General features: G+C 34.6%; 1 protein-coding gene across 22 annotated transcripts in view; it reads right to left on the bottom strand.

The window, feature by feature from the left end:
• Positions 1 to 19,318, bottom strand: part of LCORL (ligand dependent nuclear receptor corepressor like) — a 188,119-nt gene that overhangs the window by 134,549 nt on the left and 34,252 nt on the right. For all 22 annotated transcript variants that reach the window (XR_004437855.1, XR_004437854.1, XR_004437853.1 and 19 more), the window contains one exon: positions 3,215 to 3,280. Coding sequence is in view for 14 of the 22 variants with exons in the window: in XM_033213860.1 (XP_033069751.1) it covers positions 3,215 to 3,280 (66 nt within the window). In the remaining 8 variants the exon portion in view is untranslated. Of the gene's footprint in view, positions 1 to 3,214; positions 3,281 to 19,318 lie in introns of those variants that run through there.

Here is a 19,318-nt window from a genome sequence, read left to right on the forward strand (position 1 = left end):
AGAAAACAAAACTAGAAACAACTTTAAATGAACTATAATGAGCAGCCTTATATGGAATACATCTTTTGCATACTTATCTGATTATTTTCTTGTGATACCTAAAAATACAGTGTAGGTATGTGTTTTTTTAAACTTTGAATATTCATTGATAAAACTTTCTTTCAGAATGGGTGTACTAGTAATACACAGGAGCTCAAAATTGCATATACACAAAAAATCCTTTTTCCCAACCATACTTTAAAAGCATTAGATTTTATCATTAAAAATAAATTACTTTCAATCTGATAGTAAACTTGCTCTTTGGCCTAAATTGTGTAAAATATGATGGTAATTATATTAAAAAAATTTACAAGCAGGATGTAACACTTTGGGAACACAATCTAATCTTGAAATAATAAATCGTACTTAATATTTAAAATTTATATTAAGAAATTAAGAAAATCTTATAAGTTACTGCTTAGTAATATCCCTTGGATATGATAGTTGGAAAGAAAATCAAAGCAGGTCATGCCTAATAAGAAATGTATTCACATTAAGTTAAAAAATTTTTTAATTGATCAAATATTAGCATCATTACTACAATATCACTACCAAGGACACTTCTTTGAACAACAGCAACAAAGGCTCTACTTATTTTTGAAAACTATGCCAGTGAAGAGTCAAGTTTATAGGTGAGAAATATGTTGACCTTACAGGTTTAAGTGACTTAAGTGACTGCCAAACTCAGTAAAAACGAGAAAAAATATTTTTTATTTTTTTGGGGGGACCGAGTCTAGCTCTGTCGCCCAGGCTGGAGTGCAGTGGCGCGATCTCAGCTCACTGCAAGCTCCGCCTCCCGGGTTCACGCCATTCTCCTGCCTCAGCCTCCCGAGTAGCTGGGACCTCGCCTGGCTAGTTTTTTTGTACTTTTTTAGTAGAGACGGGGTTTCACCATGTTAGCCAGGATGGTCTCGATCTCCTGACCTCATGATCCGCCCGTCTCGGCCTCCGAAAGTGCTGGGATTACAGGCTTGAGCCACCGCGCCCGGCCCTACTCAATATTTTCTATAAATTCCTCATTTAAAAAATGTTTTACAGAAGTGAGAAGGAGATTTACTTTTTAGTATGTATTCTTTTGCATTATTTATTTATTTTTACCACTGAGTACATTCTTTACCTATTCAAAATTAATGTTTTATTTAAAAATAAGATACAGTTACTATATGAATTATCTCATGGTCATAGTTACCTTTTCTGGATTTTCTGGGTAGACATGAAAACAAAAGAACAATAACAAGAACACAGGGTCACAAAGAAACTCTGGGAGGTGCTGGATATATGTTCCCTTGACTGTGGCAATGGTATCATGGGAGTATGCATATGTCTACACTCATCAAATTGTATACATTAAATCTGTTCAGTTCCTTGTATATCGGTTATGCCTCATTAAAGCTGTCAAAATATTTTTTAAAAGATAAAATCAAGGAATAAAAAGAGAAAATCATCTGAGTTTATGTTGATGATTCCAATTCAAATTCAGGACCAGAAGTTTTCCCCTTAACCTCATCAATCTTACTAACAATCTCATTTATCTCCCTTCTCCTTTGTCAGAAAGTTAGATCTCAACATAATTGTTTACTTGATTTATCCCAAAACATATACACAAAAATATCAGGATAGCAATGGTGACACTACCTTCACAATACAATCCTGAAAACAAACCTAATATCTTTTCTAATTGTCCCACAATTTGCTCTTCCCTACCATAGAGGTAGCCATAGTTATTCAGTTCTTTTCTTTTTTTAAGATATATTCTTGTCATATATAGGCATGTATAGCTAGATAGCTAAATATAAATATAGACAGATGATAAATTGATCAAGACATAGAAAGATAATCGCCCATATTTAGTAGCATATTATGAACTTTCTCCTGTATTTTGCTTTTCTCACCTAATTTATCCTGGAAATAGATCAGTACAAATCAAGTTGTTTGATATTTAAACACATGCATACTATTGCATTTAATCAATTTCCATTGATAGACATTTATGTTGTTTCTAAAATTGAGCTTAAAGTACTTGAGCAATTAAATGTATATTAGATAATACCAAGTTGGTATTCAATGAACTCTATCACTTACACTCTTAATAATAATCCCTAAAAGTGTCTGTTTAACTATGCCTTCAAGGGTCAGGTATACTATCCCTATTTTATCTTTTTTTTTTATTTGATAGAAATCAATATAGTATCTCATTGAAAAAACAATGTACATTCCTTTTATGATTTAAAAAATTGACCATTTACATATTTTCGTAAGCCATTTTTATTTCCTTTTCTGTGAATAGTTCATTGATTTTCTTTGCTTATTTGTTGACTAAGATGTTGCTTTTCTTATTGAATTCTGGGTGATTTTTATACATTATAAAAGTTAGTATCTTGTCATGTGTGTTAAAAATATTTCTTTCAGTTTGTGATTTGTCTTTGAAATTTTCTTTCCAATAGATAGCAAAAAATGTAGACATAGACATAGAGTCAAAATAATCTTTATTTTCTTTATAGGTTTGATGTTTCTATTATACTTTGAGATACTTTCCTTACTCAAATAATTATTTCTAATTTAAAAAAAAAAAAAAAAAAAAAAAAAAAAAAATGTTTTACAACTCTAGCTCTTCAGATATTAGAAAGAGATGTCCTAACAAAAACAAATAAAAGGAAGTCAATGTACATTAGTTCACTTAGCCATTGTTTCTTCCTTCCCAATATTCACAAGTGTTTCACTAAGAAAAATATTAAAAGAACAAACAAAAGTGAAAATTTGGGTGATAGCTTTGTAGAAGGCAATTATTCAACTGAACATTTACTTAAATTGAATCAAATAATTCAAGTAAAGTTTAATAATTTGATTAAGCAATTACCTAACTCAATTAATTTAATTAACTTTTTAAAAAATCTTATTTAAGTTAGGGTGTGGAATTTATAAAACAACAAAAATTAAACTACATCACTGACCCCCAAACAAGCTTTATTTTCTATTTTGATTTAGTATACAAAAATTTTTTAAAAATATGATATGTAATAAAAATATCTGGATTACTTTATTAATTTTAAAATATTTTTTAATTAAATGGGATCATAAATTCATGCTTAATATAAAGTTAGTATAGAACAACAATTTTTCATTTGTTAAAATAGAATAGGAAATGACAATTTTTAAATAAAATTTCAAGAATTACCTTCAAATAAACTGAGGTCTCTTCGTAGCCGTGGTCCATAAAGCCCTTCTAAAATACTCTCAAAACCTGTGTTTTTAAAGAGAGAAAAGTATATTAACTAGTAGAAAAGTCACATTTTACAATTTAAAGTCATAAACTCTGTATCAATCAGCAAATTAATTTAATATATCAGAAGTATTTTTCCTCTAGCTGCATTATGCTGAACTAGGCAATATACAACATAACAGTCACAGAATGACTACCAGAAATTACATGATTGTAACGAAATTAAAATATCAAAATGCAAATATTCACTACTAAAACAACTAAACAACTTTATCATTTAGAAATATTCCTGGGTAAAATATTATGGGCAGATTTTGTATGTAATAATCTTGTAGAGAGGGGAAGAATAATTAGAAGACGTGTATTATTTATGTTTATATTTGTGTTAAAAAATTAAATACAAAAAAATAGCATCTTTAACATCAATTACAAGAATGAGTATATGAGTGTCAATAGGGAGAAATCTTTCTGTTAAATATATGATGTATACAATTTAAACCTACTTGTAAAAACTAAAACACAACAATTTGGTCATTGCTATAGATTGCCCTAAATTTTAGGTAAAAAAAATTACTGAAAATCTTGTCAAGTTAACAAAACCCTAGTTTATTAATTTCTCAAAAATACACTTTCTGGACATACTAGTTTTAAGATTTTACAATTTTTGACTTTGAAGTAACATATTTAATTTTAAGCAACAATCAACTACAGACATCCAAAGAAAAAAAAATACAATCCTGATGGCAAAATAATTGAGAAGCTAAGAAAAGGAACTAATGTAAGCCGTGTGTGGATTTGGGAGGAAAAAACTAAACATGGCATGACAGACCCTATAAATCAAAGAAAAAGTAGATTTTCTCAGTGGTATTCCTAAATTATAAAACATTATTAATACTTCTATAGAAATATTTCATAAGTTATAAGATGCTTTTGAAAAACATTAACATCTCCAAAATCAAGACTCATCTTAAAATCTACTGTCATAGTAAAAAACTAGCCACAGTTTTTCATTTAATAAAACATGAACTACTGATGCATCCTACAACTAATAATGTCTTAGATTTCACAAAGTAAGGTAGCTATCATGATACTTGGTAAATATGTAATGAAATAAAATCTTTTGTGAAATGACAGTACTAGTTCCCATGAGCAGAAATTTCCTGGTAAAAAAGTGAATGAACTACCTACTGCCCGAGCAAGCTATCACACTGGGTAATGACTCAGACAGATTAAGCCCAAATCCTTCTATAGAAGGGTTATTCTATTTTATAGTAGAAGATACTCTATTTTTCTGTCATCAACTTGCTTCAAAATATTACTGCATTTGTGAGCATCTGTTGCTGATAACACAGTTCCTAAGACTGATCAAAAGTGTATTAGTTGGTCTCATTATAGCCTTCATGCCACTATCTCTCTTCTGCATTTTATGTCTCTTTGGCTTTCTTTACTGCATTTTAGTTAATTTCTTCTACTATAAATTCCACTTCATGAAATTCTTATGGTTCAAACTGCTGACAAATACATCTTTTTGTTTAAAAAAAGTCAACTTTATTGAGGTATAATTTTCATATAATACAAGGTATCCATTTTAAAATAAAGTTCAGTAACTTTTGAAAATCCATACTTTCATTTTGCCAAGAACACAACCAAGACAGAAATTATTTCCATCAACTCAAATGGTACCCTTGTGACCTTCTGAGTAATTACCTGGAATATCCCAAAGCGCTTTCCAAAGCATCTTTTCTCCTGTAATGGCTTTACTTGGTTTTGGTAAGAGTAATGCCGGCCTCATAAAGAAAACTGGGAAATGATCCAACCTTCACCATTTTTTGAGTTTGTGTACTGTAATATTTATTAATTATTAATCAGACTTGGAGCTCTCTTCGTGGTGAAATTTTAATCATAAGCCCAGTTTTTAAAACTAAAAAAACTATTCAGGCTATCAATTTCTTATTAATTCAGTTTTGGTAATTTGTATAAATTACAGCACTTATTGGCAAAAAGTTGCTCAAAAAATTCTTTTAATACCTTTTTAACATCTGAAGAATCTGTAGTTGTGTCCCTCTTTCATTCCTGATACCAGTTTAGGTATCTTCTCTCCTTTTTCACTGATTACTTGACTAAAAATTGAGTAATTTTATTGATCTTTTTACAAAAGATCAACTTTTGATTTCAATTATTTTCTTTCTTCATCACTCATTTTCTATGTTTTTCATTTCTGCCCTTTTCTCTTTATATCCTTCTTTCTAATTATTTTTTATTTTCACTCAAACTTATTTTTCTAAGTTTTTAAGGTGGAAGCCTAGATCACTGATTTGAGACCTTTGTTCTTTTCCAATAAAATCATTTAAAGCTATAAATTTCCCTCTATTCACTACATTAGCTCTATCCCATAAACTGTGATATACTGTCTCTATTTTTATTTAGCTCAAATTGTTTATAATTTCCCTTGTGATGCCTTATTTTACCCATTGGATATAAATGTGTTGCTTAATTTCAAATATTTAGGTATTGTTCAGAAATCTTTCTCTTTGCTGAATTCTTTTGTTTTTTGAGACAGAATCTCGTTCTGTCACCCAGGCTGGAGTGCAGTGGCGCGATCTCGGCTCACTGCAACCTCCACCTCCTGGGTACGTGCGAATTCCCCTGCCTCAGCTTCCCGAGTAGCTGGGATTAAAGGCACATGCCATCATGCCCAGCTGTTTTTGTATTTTTAGTAGAGGTAAGGTTTCACCATGTTGGCCAGGCTGGTCTCAAATTCCTGACCTCAGGTGATCCACCCATCTCAGCCTCCCAAAGTGCTTGGATTAGACACGAGCCACTGGGCCCAGCCTGTTATTGAAATGTACAAGATTCTTTGAGGTTGTAAAACATGTAAGATTACATGTAAAAATGACTGTAAGATTATAGTCATTCCAAATTTCCTGAGACTGAATTTATGGATAGCATATGATCTACACTGGTGAATATTCCATGTAACACAGAAAAGAATGTATCTGTACTTATTGGGAGGAATGTACTATAAATGTTAATTAGGATTTAGCTGATTGATAATGTTCTTTGGGTCTTTTATCTCTCATGATTTTCTGTCCTTTCTCCTTTTCTGCCAATTTTCCTTCATGTATTTTGATGCTCTGTTATTGGGTACATTTATATTGCATATTTTTATGTCCCCTCTGTGAATTGGTATCATCATTCTAAAATGCTCCTCCTTGTCCTTGTTGTGAATTCTATTGTGTCTACTGTTATATCAGCTACACCAGCTTTCTTACGATTAGCAGCATTTTCATTACGTATTTTTTTCCCCAATTCTTTAACTTTTAATCTATGTATTTATATTCAAATTGAGTTTCTTGTGGACAACAGAGTTGAATCTTGCATTTTTATCCAGTCTGAAAATATCTGTTTTTTGAGGACAGTGTTTAGACCATTAAAATTGAATGTATTAAAATCGTTGGGTTTATATCTACCATCTTATTTGTTATTTATTTCCTCTGTTATATATCCCTCCCTATTCTCCACTCCACAACATTATTTTAAGTTAAATGAGAAGTTTGAAGTATTCCATTTTGTTGCCACCATAAACTTAATAGCTGTACCTCTTCTAGATTCTTTAGGGCTTGCCCTAAGGTTTACAAAATTCACTTTAGCTTTTCAACATCTACTTTAAAACATTATAGTACTACTTAGTATGTAATGTAAGAATCAATACATAGTATGCAAGAATAAAATGTCATTACATATAACTTACTTAAAAACATTTTAACTATATTAAAACATTAGAAAGTCTTTTAAATTTACTCACAATGTCACTTTTTGTGTGTGTTTGTAAACCTATGCTTAAAGATCTTCTACTAGCTACCGTTTTCTTAAAAGACAAAATCATTCATCTCCATTTTTTTAAAAATGTTGTTTTGGGTATAAAGTTATAGGATGACAGTTTGTTTTTTTTTTTTTTTGGCACACTGAAGATGTGCTTTAAGTGTCCAGTGGTTTGCAGAGTTGCTGGCAAGTTTACAATATTTCTTTCCCCTGTTCCTCTGTACATCATAATGTGCCTTTTTCTCTGACTGCTTTTAAGATTTTCTTTTTATCATTGATTTTCAGCAGTTCGATGATTATGTGTCTTTGCATGGTTTTCCTGGTTGAGCTCACTAACTCTGCAGAATTATTTTGATTTCTATGGCAGATTAGTTTCTATTTTCTATACTTTCATGAGAATCGAATCTTACAGAACAGACTCTCTTTTGCGGGGGCTGGTCTTTTTCACTCAATAGAATAATTTTGAGCTTTATCTGTATTGTTGCTGGTTATCACTAGTTTATTTCTCAGTATATTCCATTATATCAGATATACTACAATTTTTAATCTATTCAGAAGTTGGTAGATACATGTTTTCATTTTTCCTGTGTAAATAATTAACAGTGCAATTGTAGGTTTATACAGTAGGGTTATGTTTAGTTTTTTAAGAAACTAAACTGTTTTCAAAGTTATTGTATCATTTTACATTCCTGCCATCTGCCACCCATGTATGAAAGTTACCATGTCCGATTCACATCCCAATCACAACTTGGTTAGTTGTGTTTTTCTTTTGCTTTTCTTTAAATAAATAAATAAATGGAGTGATTTGTAGAAAACATTCTAATATCCTCATGTCTCCATGTGGTTTTAATTTGTATTTCCCTATTGACCATCTTTTCACAGGCTTACTTCAGATACCTCTGTTCAAATCATTTGCAAAATTTTTAATTGGGTTGTCAGATACTTTATCATAGCATTATAAGAGCCTTTCCTATTTTGTTTTTAAATGTATTCTGGATACAATTCCTTTGTCTAATAATATATGTTGTGAATATTTCTCCTAGTCTATCATTTGCATTTTTGTTTTCTTAATGGTGTTTCCCAAAGAACAGAAGTTGTTAATTTTGATAATTAATTTACCCAGTTTTTTCTTTACAGTGGTTTTTCTGCTCTAACAATCATTTCCTTTACCCCAAGGATGCAAAGGCTTTCTCCTAAAAGTTATCGAGATTTAAATTTTACATTTAGGTCTGTGGCCCATTCTGATTACATTTTGTGGATGGTGTGAGAGGACTGATTTTTTTGTTGTTGTTGTTTCTGTATTGGTATCTATTTGATGCAGCAAACCATTTGTTTCTACCCTAAATCTTCCATTTCCCTCTTATTATGTTCATGTTATCTTTTTAGTCCTTGAACATAACTTAGCAAACTTTAATAGCAGTTTTAATATACTTCTTTGCAATTTCTATCATCTATTACTTCTGGTTCTATTTCTACTGATGGTATTTCCCCCAATTATGAATTGCTAGTACTTTTGCTTGAGTGCCAGACATTGTGAATTTTATATTGTGAGTGCTGGGTTCCCCATTTTTAAAGGGAGTCAGACCATGTTTATTCAGGAAGGTAAGTTACTTAAAGTTCATTTTGAGGTTTTTAAGGAAGGTTTTTAAAGGGCTGGGCACAGTGGCTCATACCTATAACACCAAGACCTTGAGAGGCTGAGGTTAAGAAGATTGCTTGAGCAAGAGTTTGAGACTGGCATGGCCAACAAAGCAAGACCCCTTCTCTACAAAAACATCTAAAAAATTAGCCCAGAGTGGTAGCACACACCTATAGTCTCAGCCAATTGGGTGGCTGAAGTGGAGGAATGCTTGAGCCAGGAGTTGGGAGTCTGAAGTGAGCTATGATCACATCACTGCACACTAGTCTGGACAATAGAGCGAGACCTTGTCTCAAAAAGAAAAAAAAAAAGTTTTTCGACGACTGCTTTCACTTTGGGTGGTGGGAACTTGAATAATGATTACCAGTCCTGTATAAGTTCTGAAAATTGTTTGCATTATATGTCCCAGACACTGCTTTCCCAAAGGTGTTATTTGTCAGGTTTTATAGATGTCACCCTATACACACGAACTGGTTTTCAGCCAGATTCAAGGGCACCACCGCATGCTGATTTCTTGAGCTCTTTCTCTCTGCAGCTCTCTCCATTCTGGTACAATGCCCTCATAAATTCCAGCCACTCAGAATACACTAAAGGCAGATCTCTGCCTTCTTAAGTCAGTAAGCCCACTGGGCTCTTTTTAGGCCAACCCTGCCTGTGCTATAATCTGCAAATTACCTACAAGCAAAAAAGCTGGCATGATCATATGGCCTAAATCATTAGTTTCCTTATTCTCAGGGACCAGTCTCGTGTTCCCTGTTTTCCACTGTCTGTGCATATGTGGTCCAGTTTCTTAGCTGTCTATAGGAGAAGGTAAGTCCAAACTCTGTTACTCCCTCATGCACAGAGGTAGATGTTCATCCTCTGACTTGTTAATTTCAACAATTTATACAAGCTTTATTCTGTTTCTTCAAAACTTAAAAACTTTTTAATAGCTCTCCATACCTTGCAGATATTTAGGTCTATAATTTCTTTCTTTAAATATGAAATATTTTAAAATCAGTATTAAAAATTAAATTGGTATCATTTCAATACTTTTTCTTGAGTGAGTCTGTTTCTGCAGTCTGATGCCTCTTGCTCATCTTGCCTTGTTTCTTCATGCAATTAATTCAGTACTTACTGGCTTTTGCCCTCAAAAGATCAAATTCCCTAAGGCCTAGAATGGAAGTGCTCTCCCCCAGAGAGTTCCAGCACCCAGTATCCTTGAGCAAACTATGCTACATGGCAAGAGGGAAACAGGCTGCAGATGGAATTAAGGTTGTTTATCAGCTGACCTTAAAATAAGATTATCCTGGTGGATTCAACATAATCACAAGGGTCCTTATATGGGGAAGGAGGAGGCAGAGGAGTCAGAAAAAGAGAGATGAAATTGTGAGAAAGAATCAACCAGCACTGCTGGCTTTGGAAATAAAAGAAGACTTCATGCCACAGAATGCTAGCAGCCTGCAAAAGCTGGGAAATGCAAGAAAATTGATTCTGGCCTAGACCTTTCATAAAGGAACATGGCCCTGCCTACAGTTTGATAATAGCCCAGTGAGACCCATTTCAGACCTCTGACCTCCAGAACTGTAAGATCATAAATTTGTCATGTGCCACTAAACTTGTGGTATTCATTACAACACTAATAGGAAACTCATCCCTGCTTCAAACTAATTTCATGACTTGAAGTTCCTTGATTGACTCAGGGTACAGATCTACTAGAGGGCTGGTCTGTGGCAAGTTCAATATTTGATATTTTCTACCTTTACTTTTCTTTTCCTGCTCTGATCATCACCAAGGCAAGCTTCTGGGACTGGGGAAAGGCAAGATGATTTACATCTACTTGTGTTTATCCTAAAGCATAATTCTTTGATGTCACAGCTTAATGTAAAGACGATCTCCCATAGAACTATCTGGACAGGCTATGGCCCTAGAATTGTGATCCTCTTGTTTAAACAGCCATGAAAACACAAATATGTGGTACTAACAAAGACTTCAAGCTTAAGCAGCTTTTCACCTCTCATTTTCTACTTACCTCTAAAATTAGCTTGCATATTCTCAACTGTCTTTTTAATTCTTAGCCATTTTAAACTTTTTAAAAATCCAGCACTTTTCATTTTTAGAAGAAAGTTTGATTCAGAGCATGAGTCCTCAATCCCCAGGGCCATGGACCAGTACCAGTCTGTGGCCTGTTGGGAAAGGGACTACACAGCAGGAGGTGAGCAGCCGGCAAGCGAGCATTACCTCCTGAGCTGTGCCTCCTGTTAGATCAGATTCTCACAGGAGTACGAGCCCTATTGTCAACTGCACTTGTGGAGTATTCTGGGTTGTGTACTCCTTATGAGAATCTAATGCCTAATGATCTACGGTGGAACAGTTTCATCCCAAAACCATGCCCCTGTCCATGGAAAAATTGTCTTTCATGAAACTGGTCCCTGCTGCCAAAAAGGTTAGGGACCACTGATTTAGATAACCCTTCCAAAGACCAAAATTCATAGTTCTTTAGGATTGATTATACTATAGAGTTCATTTGTATAAGTACATAGTTACCCATTTCCCTACTGAAAGCTATATAACTTTTTTGTTATTGTTATTACAAACATTGCTGCATTGGAACCTTCCATAAATGGCTTATCCTGTCTGACTGGTAGTTTCTACTGAGTAGAAATCTTTAAGTAGGATTACTTGACCCTAGAGTATGAATATTTTAAACTTTACTACAATAAATATTGCATTGTATGGCTGAATCATCTTAACAATCTTACCAGCAATGTTTGAGTTCCTATTGTCCCCAAATGGTCACCAAAAGTTATCATCAGACTTCGTATTTGTCCAACTCATGAATACAAAATTATTTATCATTTTAATTTGCAGTTCTCTGATTACTGAGTTTCAGTATATTTTAAATATTCAGATTTCCTTTAGCCAGACATGGTGGCTCACGACTGTAATCCCAGCACTTTGGGAGACTGAGGTGGGCAGAGTGCTTGAGTCCGGGAAACATGGCGAAATCTCATCTCTCTCTCTCTCTATATATAAAAATCAGCTGGGCGTGGTGGCATGCACCTGTAGTCCCAGCTACTCAGGAAGCTGAAGTGCGAGGATCACCTGAGCCCAGGAGGCTGAGGCTGCAGTTAGCTAAGCCATGATCACGCTCCTGCACTTTAGCCTGGATGACAGGCTAGAGTCATCCAGGCTTTTCTTATTACTTTTATTTTAGGTTCGGGGTACATGTGCAGGTTTGTTATATAGGCAAACTGATGTCACAGGGGTTTGGTGTAGACTATTTCATCACCTGGGTAATAAGTCTAATACCTAACAGTTATTTTTTCTGATCCTCTTGCTCCTTACACCCTCCATCCTCAAGCAGGTCCCAGTGTCTGTTGCTCCCCTCTTTGAATCCATGTGTTCTCATCATTTATATGGTAGAATATGTGGTATTTGATTTTTTGCTCCTGTGTTAGTTTGCTAAGGATGATGGCCTCCAGCTCCAATTACATCCCTGGCAAAGGACATGAGCTTGTTCTTTTTCATGGCTGCATAGTATTCCATGCGGTGTGTGTGTGTATATATGCATATATATGTATACATAGGTATGTATATACATATATGTGTATGTATGAGTATGTATATATACATATGTGTATGTGTGTGTGTATATATATATACATATACACACACACACACACACACATACACACCAAATTTTCTTTATCCAATCTATCAGTGATGGGCATTTAGGTTGATTCCATGTCTTTACTATTGTGAATAGTGCAGCAATGAACATATGCGTGCGTGTGTCTTTTACAATACAACAATTCATATTCGTTTGGGCATACACCCAGTAATGGGATTGCTGGTTTAAATGGTAGTTCTGCTTTCAGCTCTTTGAGGAACTGCCCATAATGCTTTCCACAATGGCTGAACTAATTTATCCTCCCACCAAGAGTGTAAGTATTCCGTTTTCTCTGCAACCTTGCCAGCATGTTATTTTTTTACTTTTTAGTAACAGCCATTCTGACTGGTGTGAGATGTTATCTCACTGTGGTTTGATTTGTATTTCTCCAATAATCAGTGATATTGAGCTTGTTTTCATATACTTGTCGGCTGCATGCACACCTTCTTTTGAAAAGTGTCTGTTCATGTCCTTTGCCCACTTTTTAATGGAAATTTTTTTTTCTTGTAAATTTAAGTAAGTTCCTTATAGACGCTGGAAATTAAACCTTTGTCAGATGCATAGTTTGCAAATATTTTCTCCCATTCTGCAGGTTGTCTCTTTACCCTGTTGATAGTTTCTTGTGCTGTGCAGAAGCTCTTTAATTAGTTAACATTTGCCAATTTTTGCTTTCACTGCAATTGCTTTTGGCATCTTTGTCATGAAATCTTTGCTATGCCTATGTCCTAAATGGTACTGCCTAGGTTGTCTTCAAAGTTTTTTATAGTTTTGGGTTTTACATTTAAGTCTTTAATCCATCTTGAGTTAATTTTTGTATAAAGTATAAAGAAGGGGTCTAGTTTCAATTTTCTGCACATGGCTAGCCAGTTATCCCAGTACCATTTATTGAAAAGGAAGTCCTTTCCCCATTACTTGTTTTTGTTAGCTTTGTTGAAGATAAGACAGTTGTAGGTATATGGCCTTATTTCTGTGCTCTCTATTCCATCCAATTGGTCTATATGTCTAGTTCTGTATCAGTACCATGTTGTCTTGGTTACTGTAGTCCTGTGGTATAGTTTGAAGTCAGGTAATGTGATGCCTCTAGCTTTGTTCTTTTTGCTTAGGATTGCCTTGGCTATTCAGGCTCTTTTTTGGTTCAATACAAATTTACAAATAGTTGTTTCTAGTTCTGTGAAGAATGTTATTGACAGTTTGATAGAAATAGCAGTGAATCTGTTAATTGCTTTGGGGAAAATGGTCATTTTAATCATATTGATTCTTCCTATTTATGAGCAAGGAAGGTTTTCCCTTTTATTTGTGTCATCTCTGACTTATCTGAGCAGTGTTTTGTAATTCTCACTGTAGAGATGTTTCATCTTCCCTGGTTAGCTGTATTCCTAGGTATTTTATTCTTTTTGTGGCAACAGCGAATGAGACTGACTTCCTGATTTAGCTCTCAGCTCGCTGTTGTTGGTGTACAGGAATGAGTGTAATATTTGTACATTGCTTTTGTATCCTGAAATTTTGTCAAAGTTGTTTATCTGCTGCAGGAGCTTTTGGGCTCAGACTATTGGGTTTTCTAGTTACAGAATCACGTCATCTATAGACAGGTATAGTTTGACTTCCTCTTTTCATATTTGGATGTGTTTTATTTCGTTCTCTTGCCTGACTACTCCGGCCAGCACTTCCAACATTATGTTGAACAGAAGTGGCGAGAGAGGATATCCTTGTCATGTGTCAGTTTTCAAGGGTAATGCTTCCAGCTTTTGCTCATTCAGTATGATGCTGGTTGTGGGTTTGTCATATGTGGCTCTTATTATTTTGAGGTGTGTTCCTTCAATACCTAGTTTATTGAGAATTTTTAACATGAAGGGAAACTGAATCAATAAATCGAAAGCCTTTTCTGTATCTGCTGAGATAATCATGTGGTTTTTGTCTTTAGTTCTGTTTATATGAATCAAATTTATTGACTTGCATACACTGAACCGATCTTGCATCCCAGGGATAAAGCCTACCTGATAGTGGTGTATTAAATTTTTGATGTGCTGCTTGCTGGATTCAGTCTCCAAGTATTTTGTTGAGGATTTTTGCATCTATGTTCATCAAGGATATCATCTTGGAGTTCTCTTATTGTTGTGTCTCTGCCAAGTTTTGGTATCAGGATAATGCTGGCCTCATACAATGAGTTGGGGAAGCGATCCTCTTCCTATACTTTTTGGAAGAGTTTCAGTAGCAATGGTACCAGCTCTTGTTTGTGTATCTGGTAGAATTCGGCTGTGATTCTATCTGGTCCTGAGCTTTTTTAGGTTGGTAAGGTATTCTACTGATTCAATTTAGGAGCTCATTATTGGTCTCTTCAGGGAATCTATTTCTTCCTGGTTCAGTGGTGGGGGGTGGAGGTATATCCACCAGATATACCATCTGGTGGATATATCCAGAAATTTATCCATCTTTTCTAGGTTTTCTAGTTTGTATGAACAGGGATGTTTGTAGTCATCTCTGAATCTCTGATGGTTATTTGTATTTCCCTGGAGTCAGTGGTAACATCATTTGTCTTTTCTAATTGTGCTTATTTAGGTCTTCTCTCTTCTGTATTATCTAGCTAGTGATCTATCTTATTAATTTTTTCAAAAAACCACTCCTGAATTTGTTGATCTTCTGAATCATTTTCTTGTCTCAATCTCCATCAGTTAAGTTCAGAATTTGGTTATTTCTTGTTTTCTGCTAACTTTGGGGTTAGTTTGCCCTTGCTTCTCTAGTTCTTTTACTTGTGATATTAGGCTATTAATTTGAGATCTTTCTAACTTTTTGATGTGGGCATTTAGTGCTATAAATTTCACTCTTAACACTGTCTTACTTGTGCCCCAGAGATTCTGGTGTGTTGTATTTTTGTTCTCAATAGTTTCATAGAACTTGTTGATTTTCGCTTTAATTTCATTATTTATCCAAAAGCTATTCAGGAGCACATTGTTTTATTTTCATGTAATTGCATAGTTTTGAGTGATTTTTTTTAAGTTTTAATTTACATTTTTATTGAGCTGTGGTCTGAGTTTTTAGTATGATTTTCATTCTTTTGCATTTGCTGAGGATTGTTTTAAGTCCGACTGTGCAGTCAGTTTTAAAGTATGTGATGTGCCATGTGCCATGTGGTGATGAGAAGTATGTACTCTTGTTTTGGGATGGAGAGTCCCATAGAGGTCTATCAGATCCATTTGGTCCAATGCTGAATTCAGGTCCTGAATATCTTGTTAATTTTCTTCCTTGATGATCTAATACCCTCAGGTGAGTGCTGAACTTTCCCATTTTTATCATGTGGGAGCGTAAGTATCTTTGTATGTCTCTAAGAACTTGCTTTATGAATCTGGTTGCTCCTCTGCTGGGTGCAAGTACATCTAGAATAGTTAGGTCTTCTTGTTGAATTGAACCCTTTACCCTTATTTAATGCTCTTCTTTGCCATTTTTGATTGTTGTTGGTTTAAAGTCTGTTTTGTCTGACATTAGGATTACAACCCTGGCTTTTTTCTCATTTCCATTTGTTTGGTAGATTTTCCTCCATCCTTTTATTTTCAGCCTATGGGTGTCACTGTGTGTGAGGTGGGTCTCTTGAAGATGGCATACCATTGGGTCTTGCTTTTTTATCCAGCTTGCTACTCTCTGCTTTTTAAATGGTGCATTTTACCCATTTACATTCAATATCAGTATTGATATGTGTGGATTTGACCCTGTTATTCTGTTGTTGGTTATTATGCTGGCTTGTTTGTGTGGTTGCTTTACAGTGTTACTTGTCTGTGTACTTAAGTGTTCCTTTATTGGCTAGTAATGATTTTTCCTTTCTACATTTAATGCTCCTTTTGAGATCTCTCATAAGGCGGGTGTGATGGTAGCAAATATCCTCAGTATTTGCTTATCTAAAAAGGATCTTATTTCACCTTTACTTAGGAAGCTTAGTTTGGCTGGATATAAAAATCTTGGTTGAAAATATTTTTATTTAAGAATGTCAAGTGTAAGCCCCAAATCTCTTCTGGCTTGTAGGGTTTCTGCTGAGAAGTCTGCTACTAGCCTGATAGGGTTCCTTTTGTAAATGACCTGCCCTTTCTCTCCAGCTACCTTTAACATTCTTTCATTCCAACCTTGGAAAATGTAATGATTACGTGTCATAGGGATGACCTTGCACAGAATCTTCCAGGGGTTCGCTGTATCTTCTGAATTAGACTGTTGGCCTCTCTAGTGAGGTTGGGGAGGTTTTCATGGGTGATATCCTGAAATATGTTTTCCAAGTTGTTTTCTATTTCCCTGTCCCTTCCAGGGATGCCAGCGATTTGTAGGTTTGGCCTCTTTACATAATCCCATATTTGTTGGAGACTTTGTTCATTCCTTTTCGTTCTATTTTCTTTGTCTGACTGTCTTATTTCAGAAAGCCAGTCTTCAAGTTCCGAGACTACTTTCTCAGCTTGGTCTATTCTGCTGTTACTACTTTTGACTGCATTGTGATATTCTTGTAGTGTGTTTTTCTGCTCTATCAGATCAGTTAGGTGTGTTGCTTGTTTGTTTATTTATACTGGCTATTTTGTCTGTCAGCTCCTATATCATTTTATTGTAATTCTTACTTTCTGTTGATTGGGTTTTGCTGTTCTCCCAAATCTCAATGATTTTTTTTTTTCTATCTATATTCTGAATTCAACTATTGCTATTTCAGCTTTGGCCACTTCTCAACTGAACTGTTGGCCTTTTAAGAATTCAGGCATAGTTTTATGTATTCTGGGCAATAATTATCAAATTCATAAATTGCAAACATTCCCAATTATGACTTCACTTTTCATTTTGTTTTTGAGTGGTTCTTTTGGTTTAATGTACCATAGTTTAATCTTTTTTTGTATCTTGTTTTATGGTTTATTTTTTCTTATGTAAGAAAAATTTTTGAAAGTCGAAAATAATTTTACATGTGAATACGAGTGTGCCTTTGGTTTTCACATGTGGTTCTTTAATATATTGGAATTAATTTTTTCTTATAAACTTATAAACAGTATAAAACAGAAAATCAATTTTATTTGAAGCACCATTCGATTTCAGGCCACTTTCATTACTCATGAAGTCTCAAAATGATGTGGGTCTGTATTTCTTGTCCATTCATAGCTTTACTGAGATATAATTTGCTACCATATACCAAAACAGAGATATAGATCAATGGAACAGAACAGAGCACTCAGAAATAATACCACACATCTACAACCATCTGATCTTTGACAAACCTGACAAAAACAAGAAATGGGGAAAGGATACTCTGTTTAATAAATGGTGCTGGGAAAATTGGCTAGCCATAAGTAGAAAGCTGAAACTGGATCCCTTCCTTATACTTTATACAAAAATTAATTCAAGATGGATTAGAGACTTAAATGTTAGACCTAAAACCATAAAAACCCTAGAAGAAAACCTAGGCAATACCATTCAGGACATAGGCATGGGCAAGGACTTCATGTCTAAAACACCAAAAGCAATGGCAACAAAAGCCAAAATTGACAAATGGGATCTAATTAAATTAAAGAAATTCTGCACAGCAAAAGAAACTACCATCAGAGTGAACAGGCAACCTACAGAATGGGGAAATTTTTGCAATCTACTCATCTGACAAAGGGCTAATATCCAGAACCTACAAAGAACTCAAACAAATTTACAAGAAAAAAACAAACAACTCCATCAAAAAGTGGGCAAAGGATACGAACAGACACTTCTCAAAAGAAGACATTTATGCAGCCAACAGACATATGAAAAAATTCTCATCATCACTAGTCATCAGAGAAATGCAAATCAAAACCACAATGAGATACCATCTCACACCAGTTAGAATGGCAATCATTAAAAAGTCAGGAAACAACAGGTGCTAGAGAGGATGTGGAGAAATAGGAACACTTTTACACTGTCAGTGGGACTGTAAACTAGTTCAACCATTGTGGAAGACAGTGTGGCGATGCCTCAAGGATCTAGAACTAGAAATACCATTTGACCCAGCCATCCCATTACTGGGTATATACCCAAAGGATTATAAATCATGCCGCTATAAAGACACATACACACGTATGTTTATTGCGGCACTATTCACAAGAGCAAAGACTTGGAACCAACTCAAATGTCCATCAATGACAGACTGGATTAAGAAAATGTGGCACATACACACCATGGAATACTATGCAGCCATAAAAAAGGATGAGTTTGTGTCCTTTGTAGGGACATGGATGCAGCTGGAAACCATCATTCTCAGCAAACTATCGCAAGAACAGAAAACCAAACACTGCATGTTCTCACTCATAGGTGGGAACTGAACAATGAGATCACTTGGACACAGGAAGGGGAACATCACACACTGGAGCCTGTTGTGGGGTTGGGGGAAGGGAGGACGGATAGCATTAAGAGAAATATCTAACATAAACGACGAGTTAATGGGTGCAGCACACCAACATGGCACAGGTATACACAGGTAACAAACCTGCACGTTGTGCACATGTATCCTAGAACATGAAGTATAATTAAAAAAATAATAATTTATTACCATAAAATTCATTCACTTTCCATCTCTATACATTTGCCTTTTCTGATACTGTATATAAAGGGAATGCACTTTTGTGTGTGGTTTCTTTCACCGAGCATAATGTGTCTGAGATTCATCATGTTGTAGCATACATCAGTACTCCAATTCTTTTTATTGCTGAATAGCATTCCATTGTATGGATATACTACATTTGGCTTATTGATTTGCTAGCTAATGAAACTTTGGGTTGTTTCCATTTTTTGCTATTGTGAATAAAACTGCTATGAAATTTACATGGAATAGATGTTCATTTCTACTAGGTAGGTCTATAGGAATATAATTGCTGGGTCTATAAGTCTATATTTAACATTTAAAAAAACTGACAAACTGCTTTCCAGAATGCTTGCACCATTCCCATAACAATGTCTCCACATCTTTACCAAC

Source organism: Trachypithecus francoisi, unplaced genomic scaffold (genome assembly GCF_009764315.1).
Source record: "Trachypithecus francoisi isolate TF-2019V2 unplaced genomic scaffold, Tfra_2.0 Lachesis_group1, whole genome shotgun sequence".
Lineage (NCBI taxonomy): Eukaryota > Metazoa > Chordata > Mammalia > Primates > Cercopithecidae > Trachypithecus > Trachypithecus francoisi.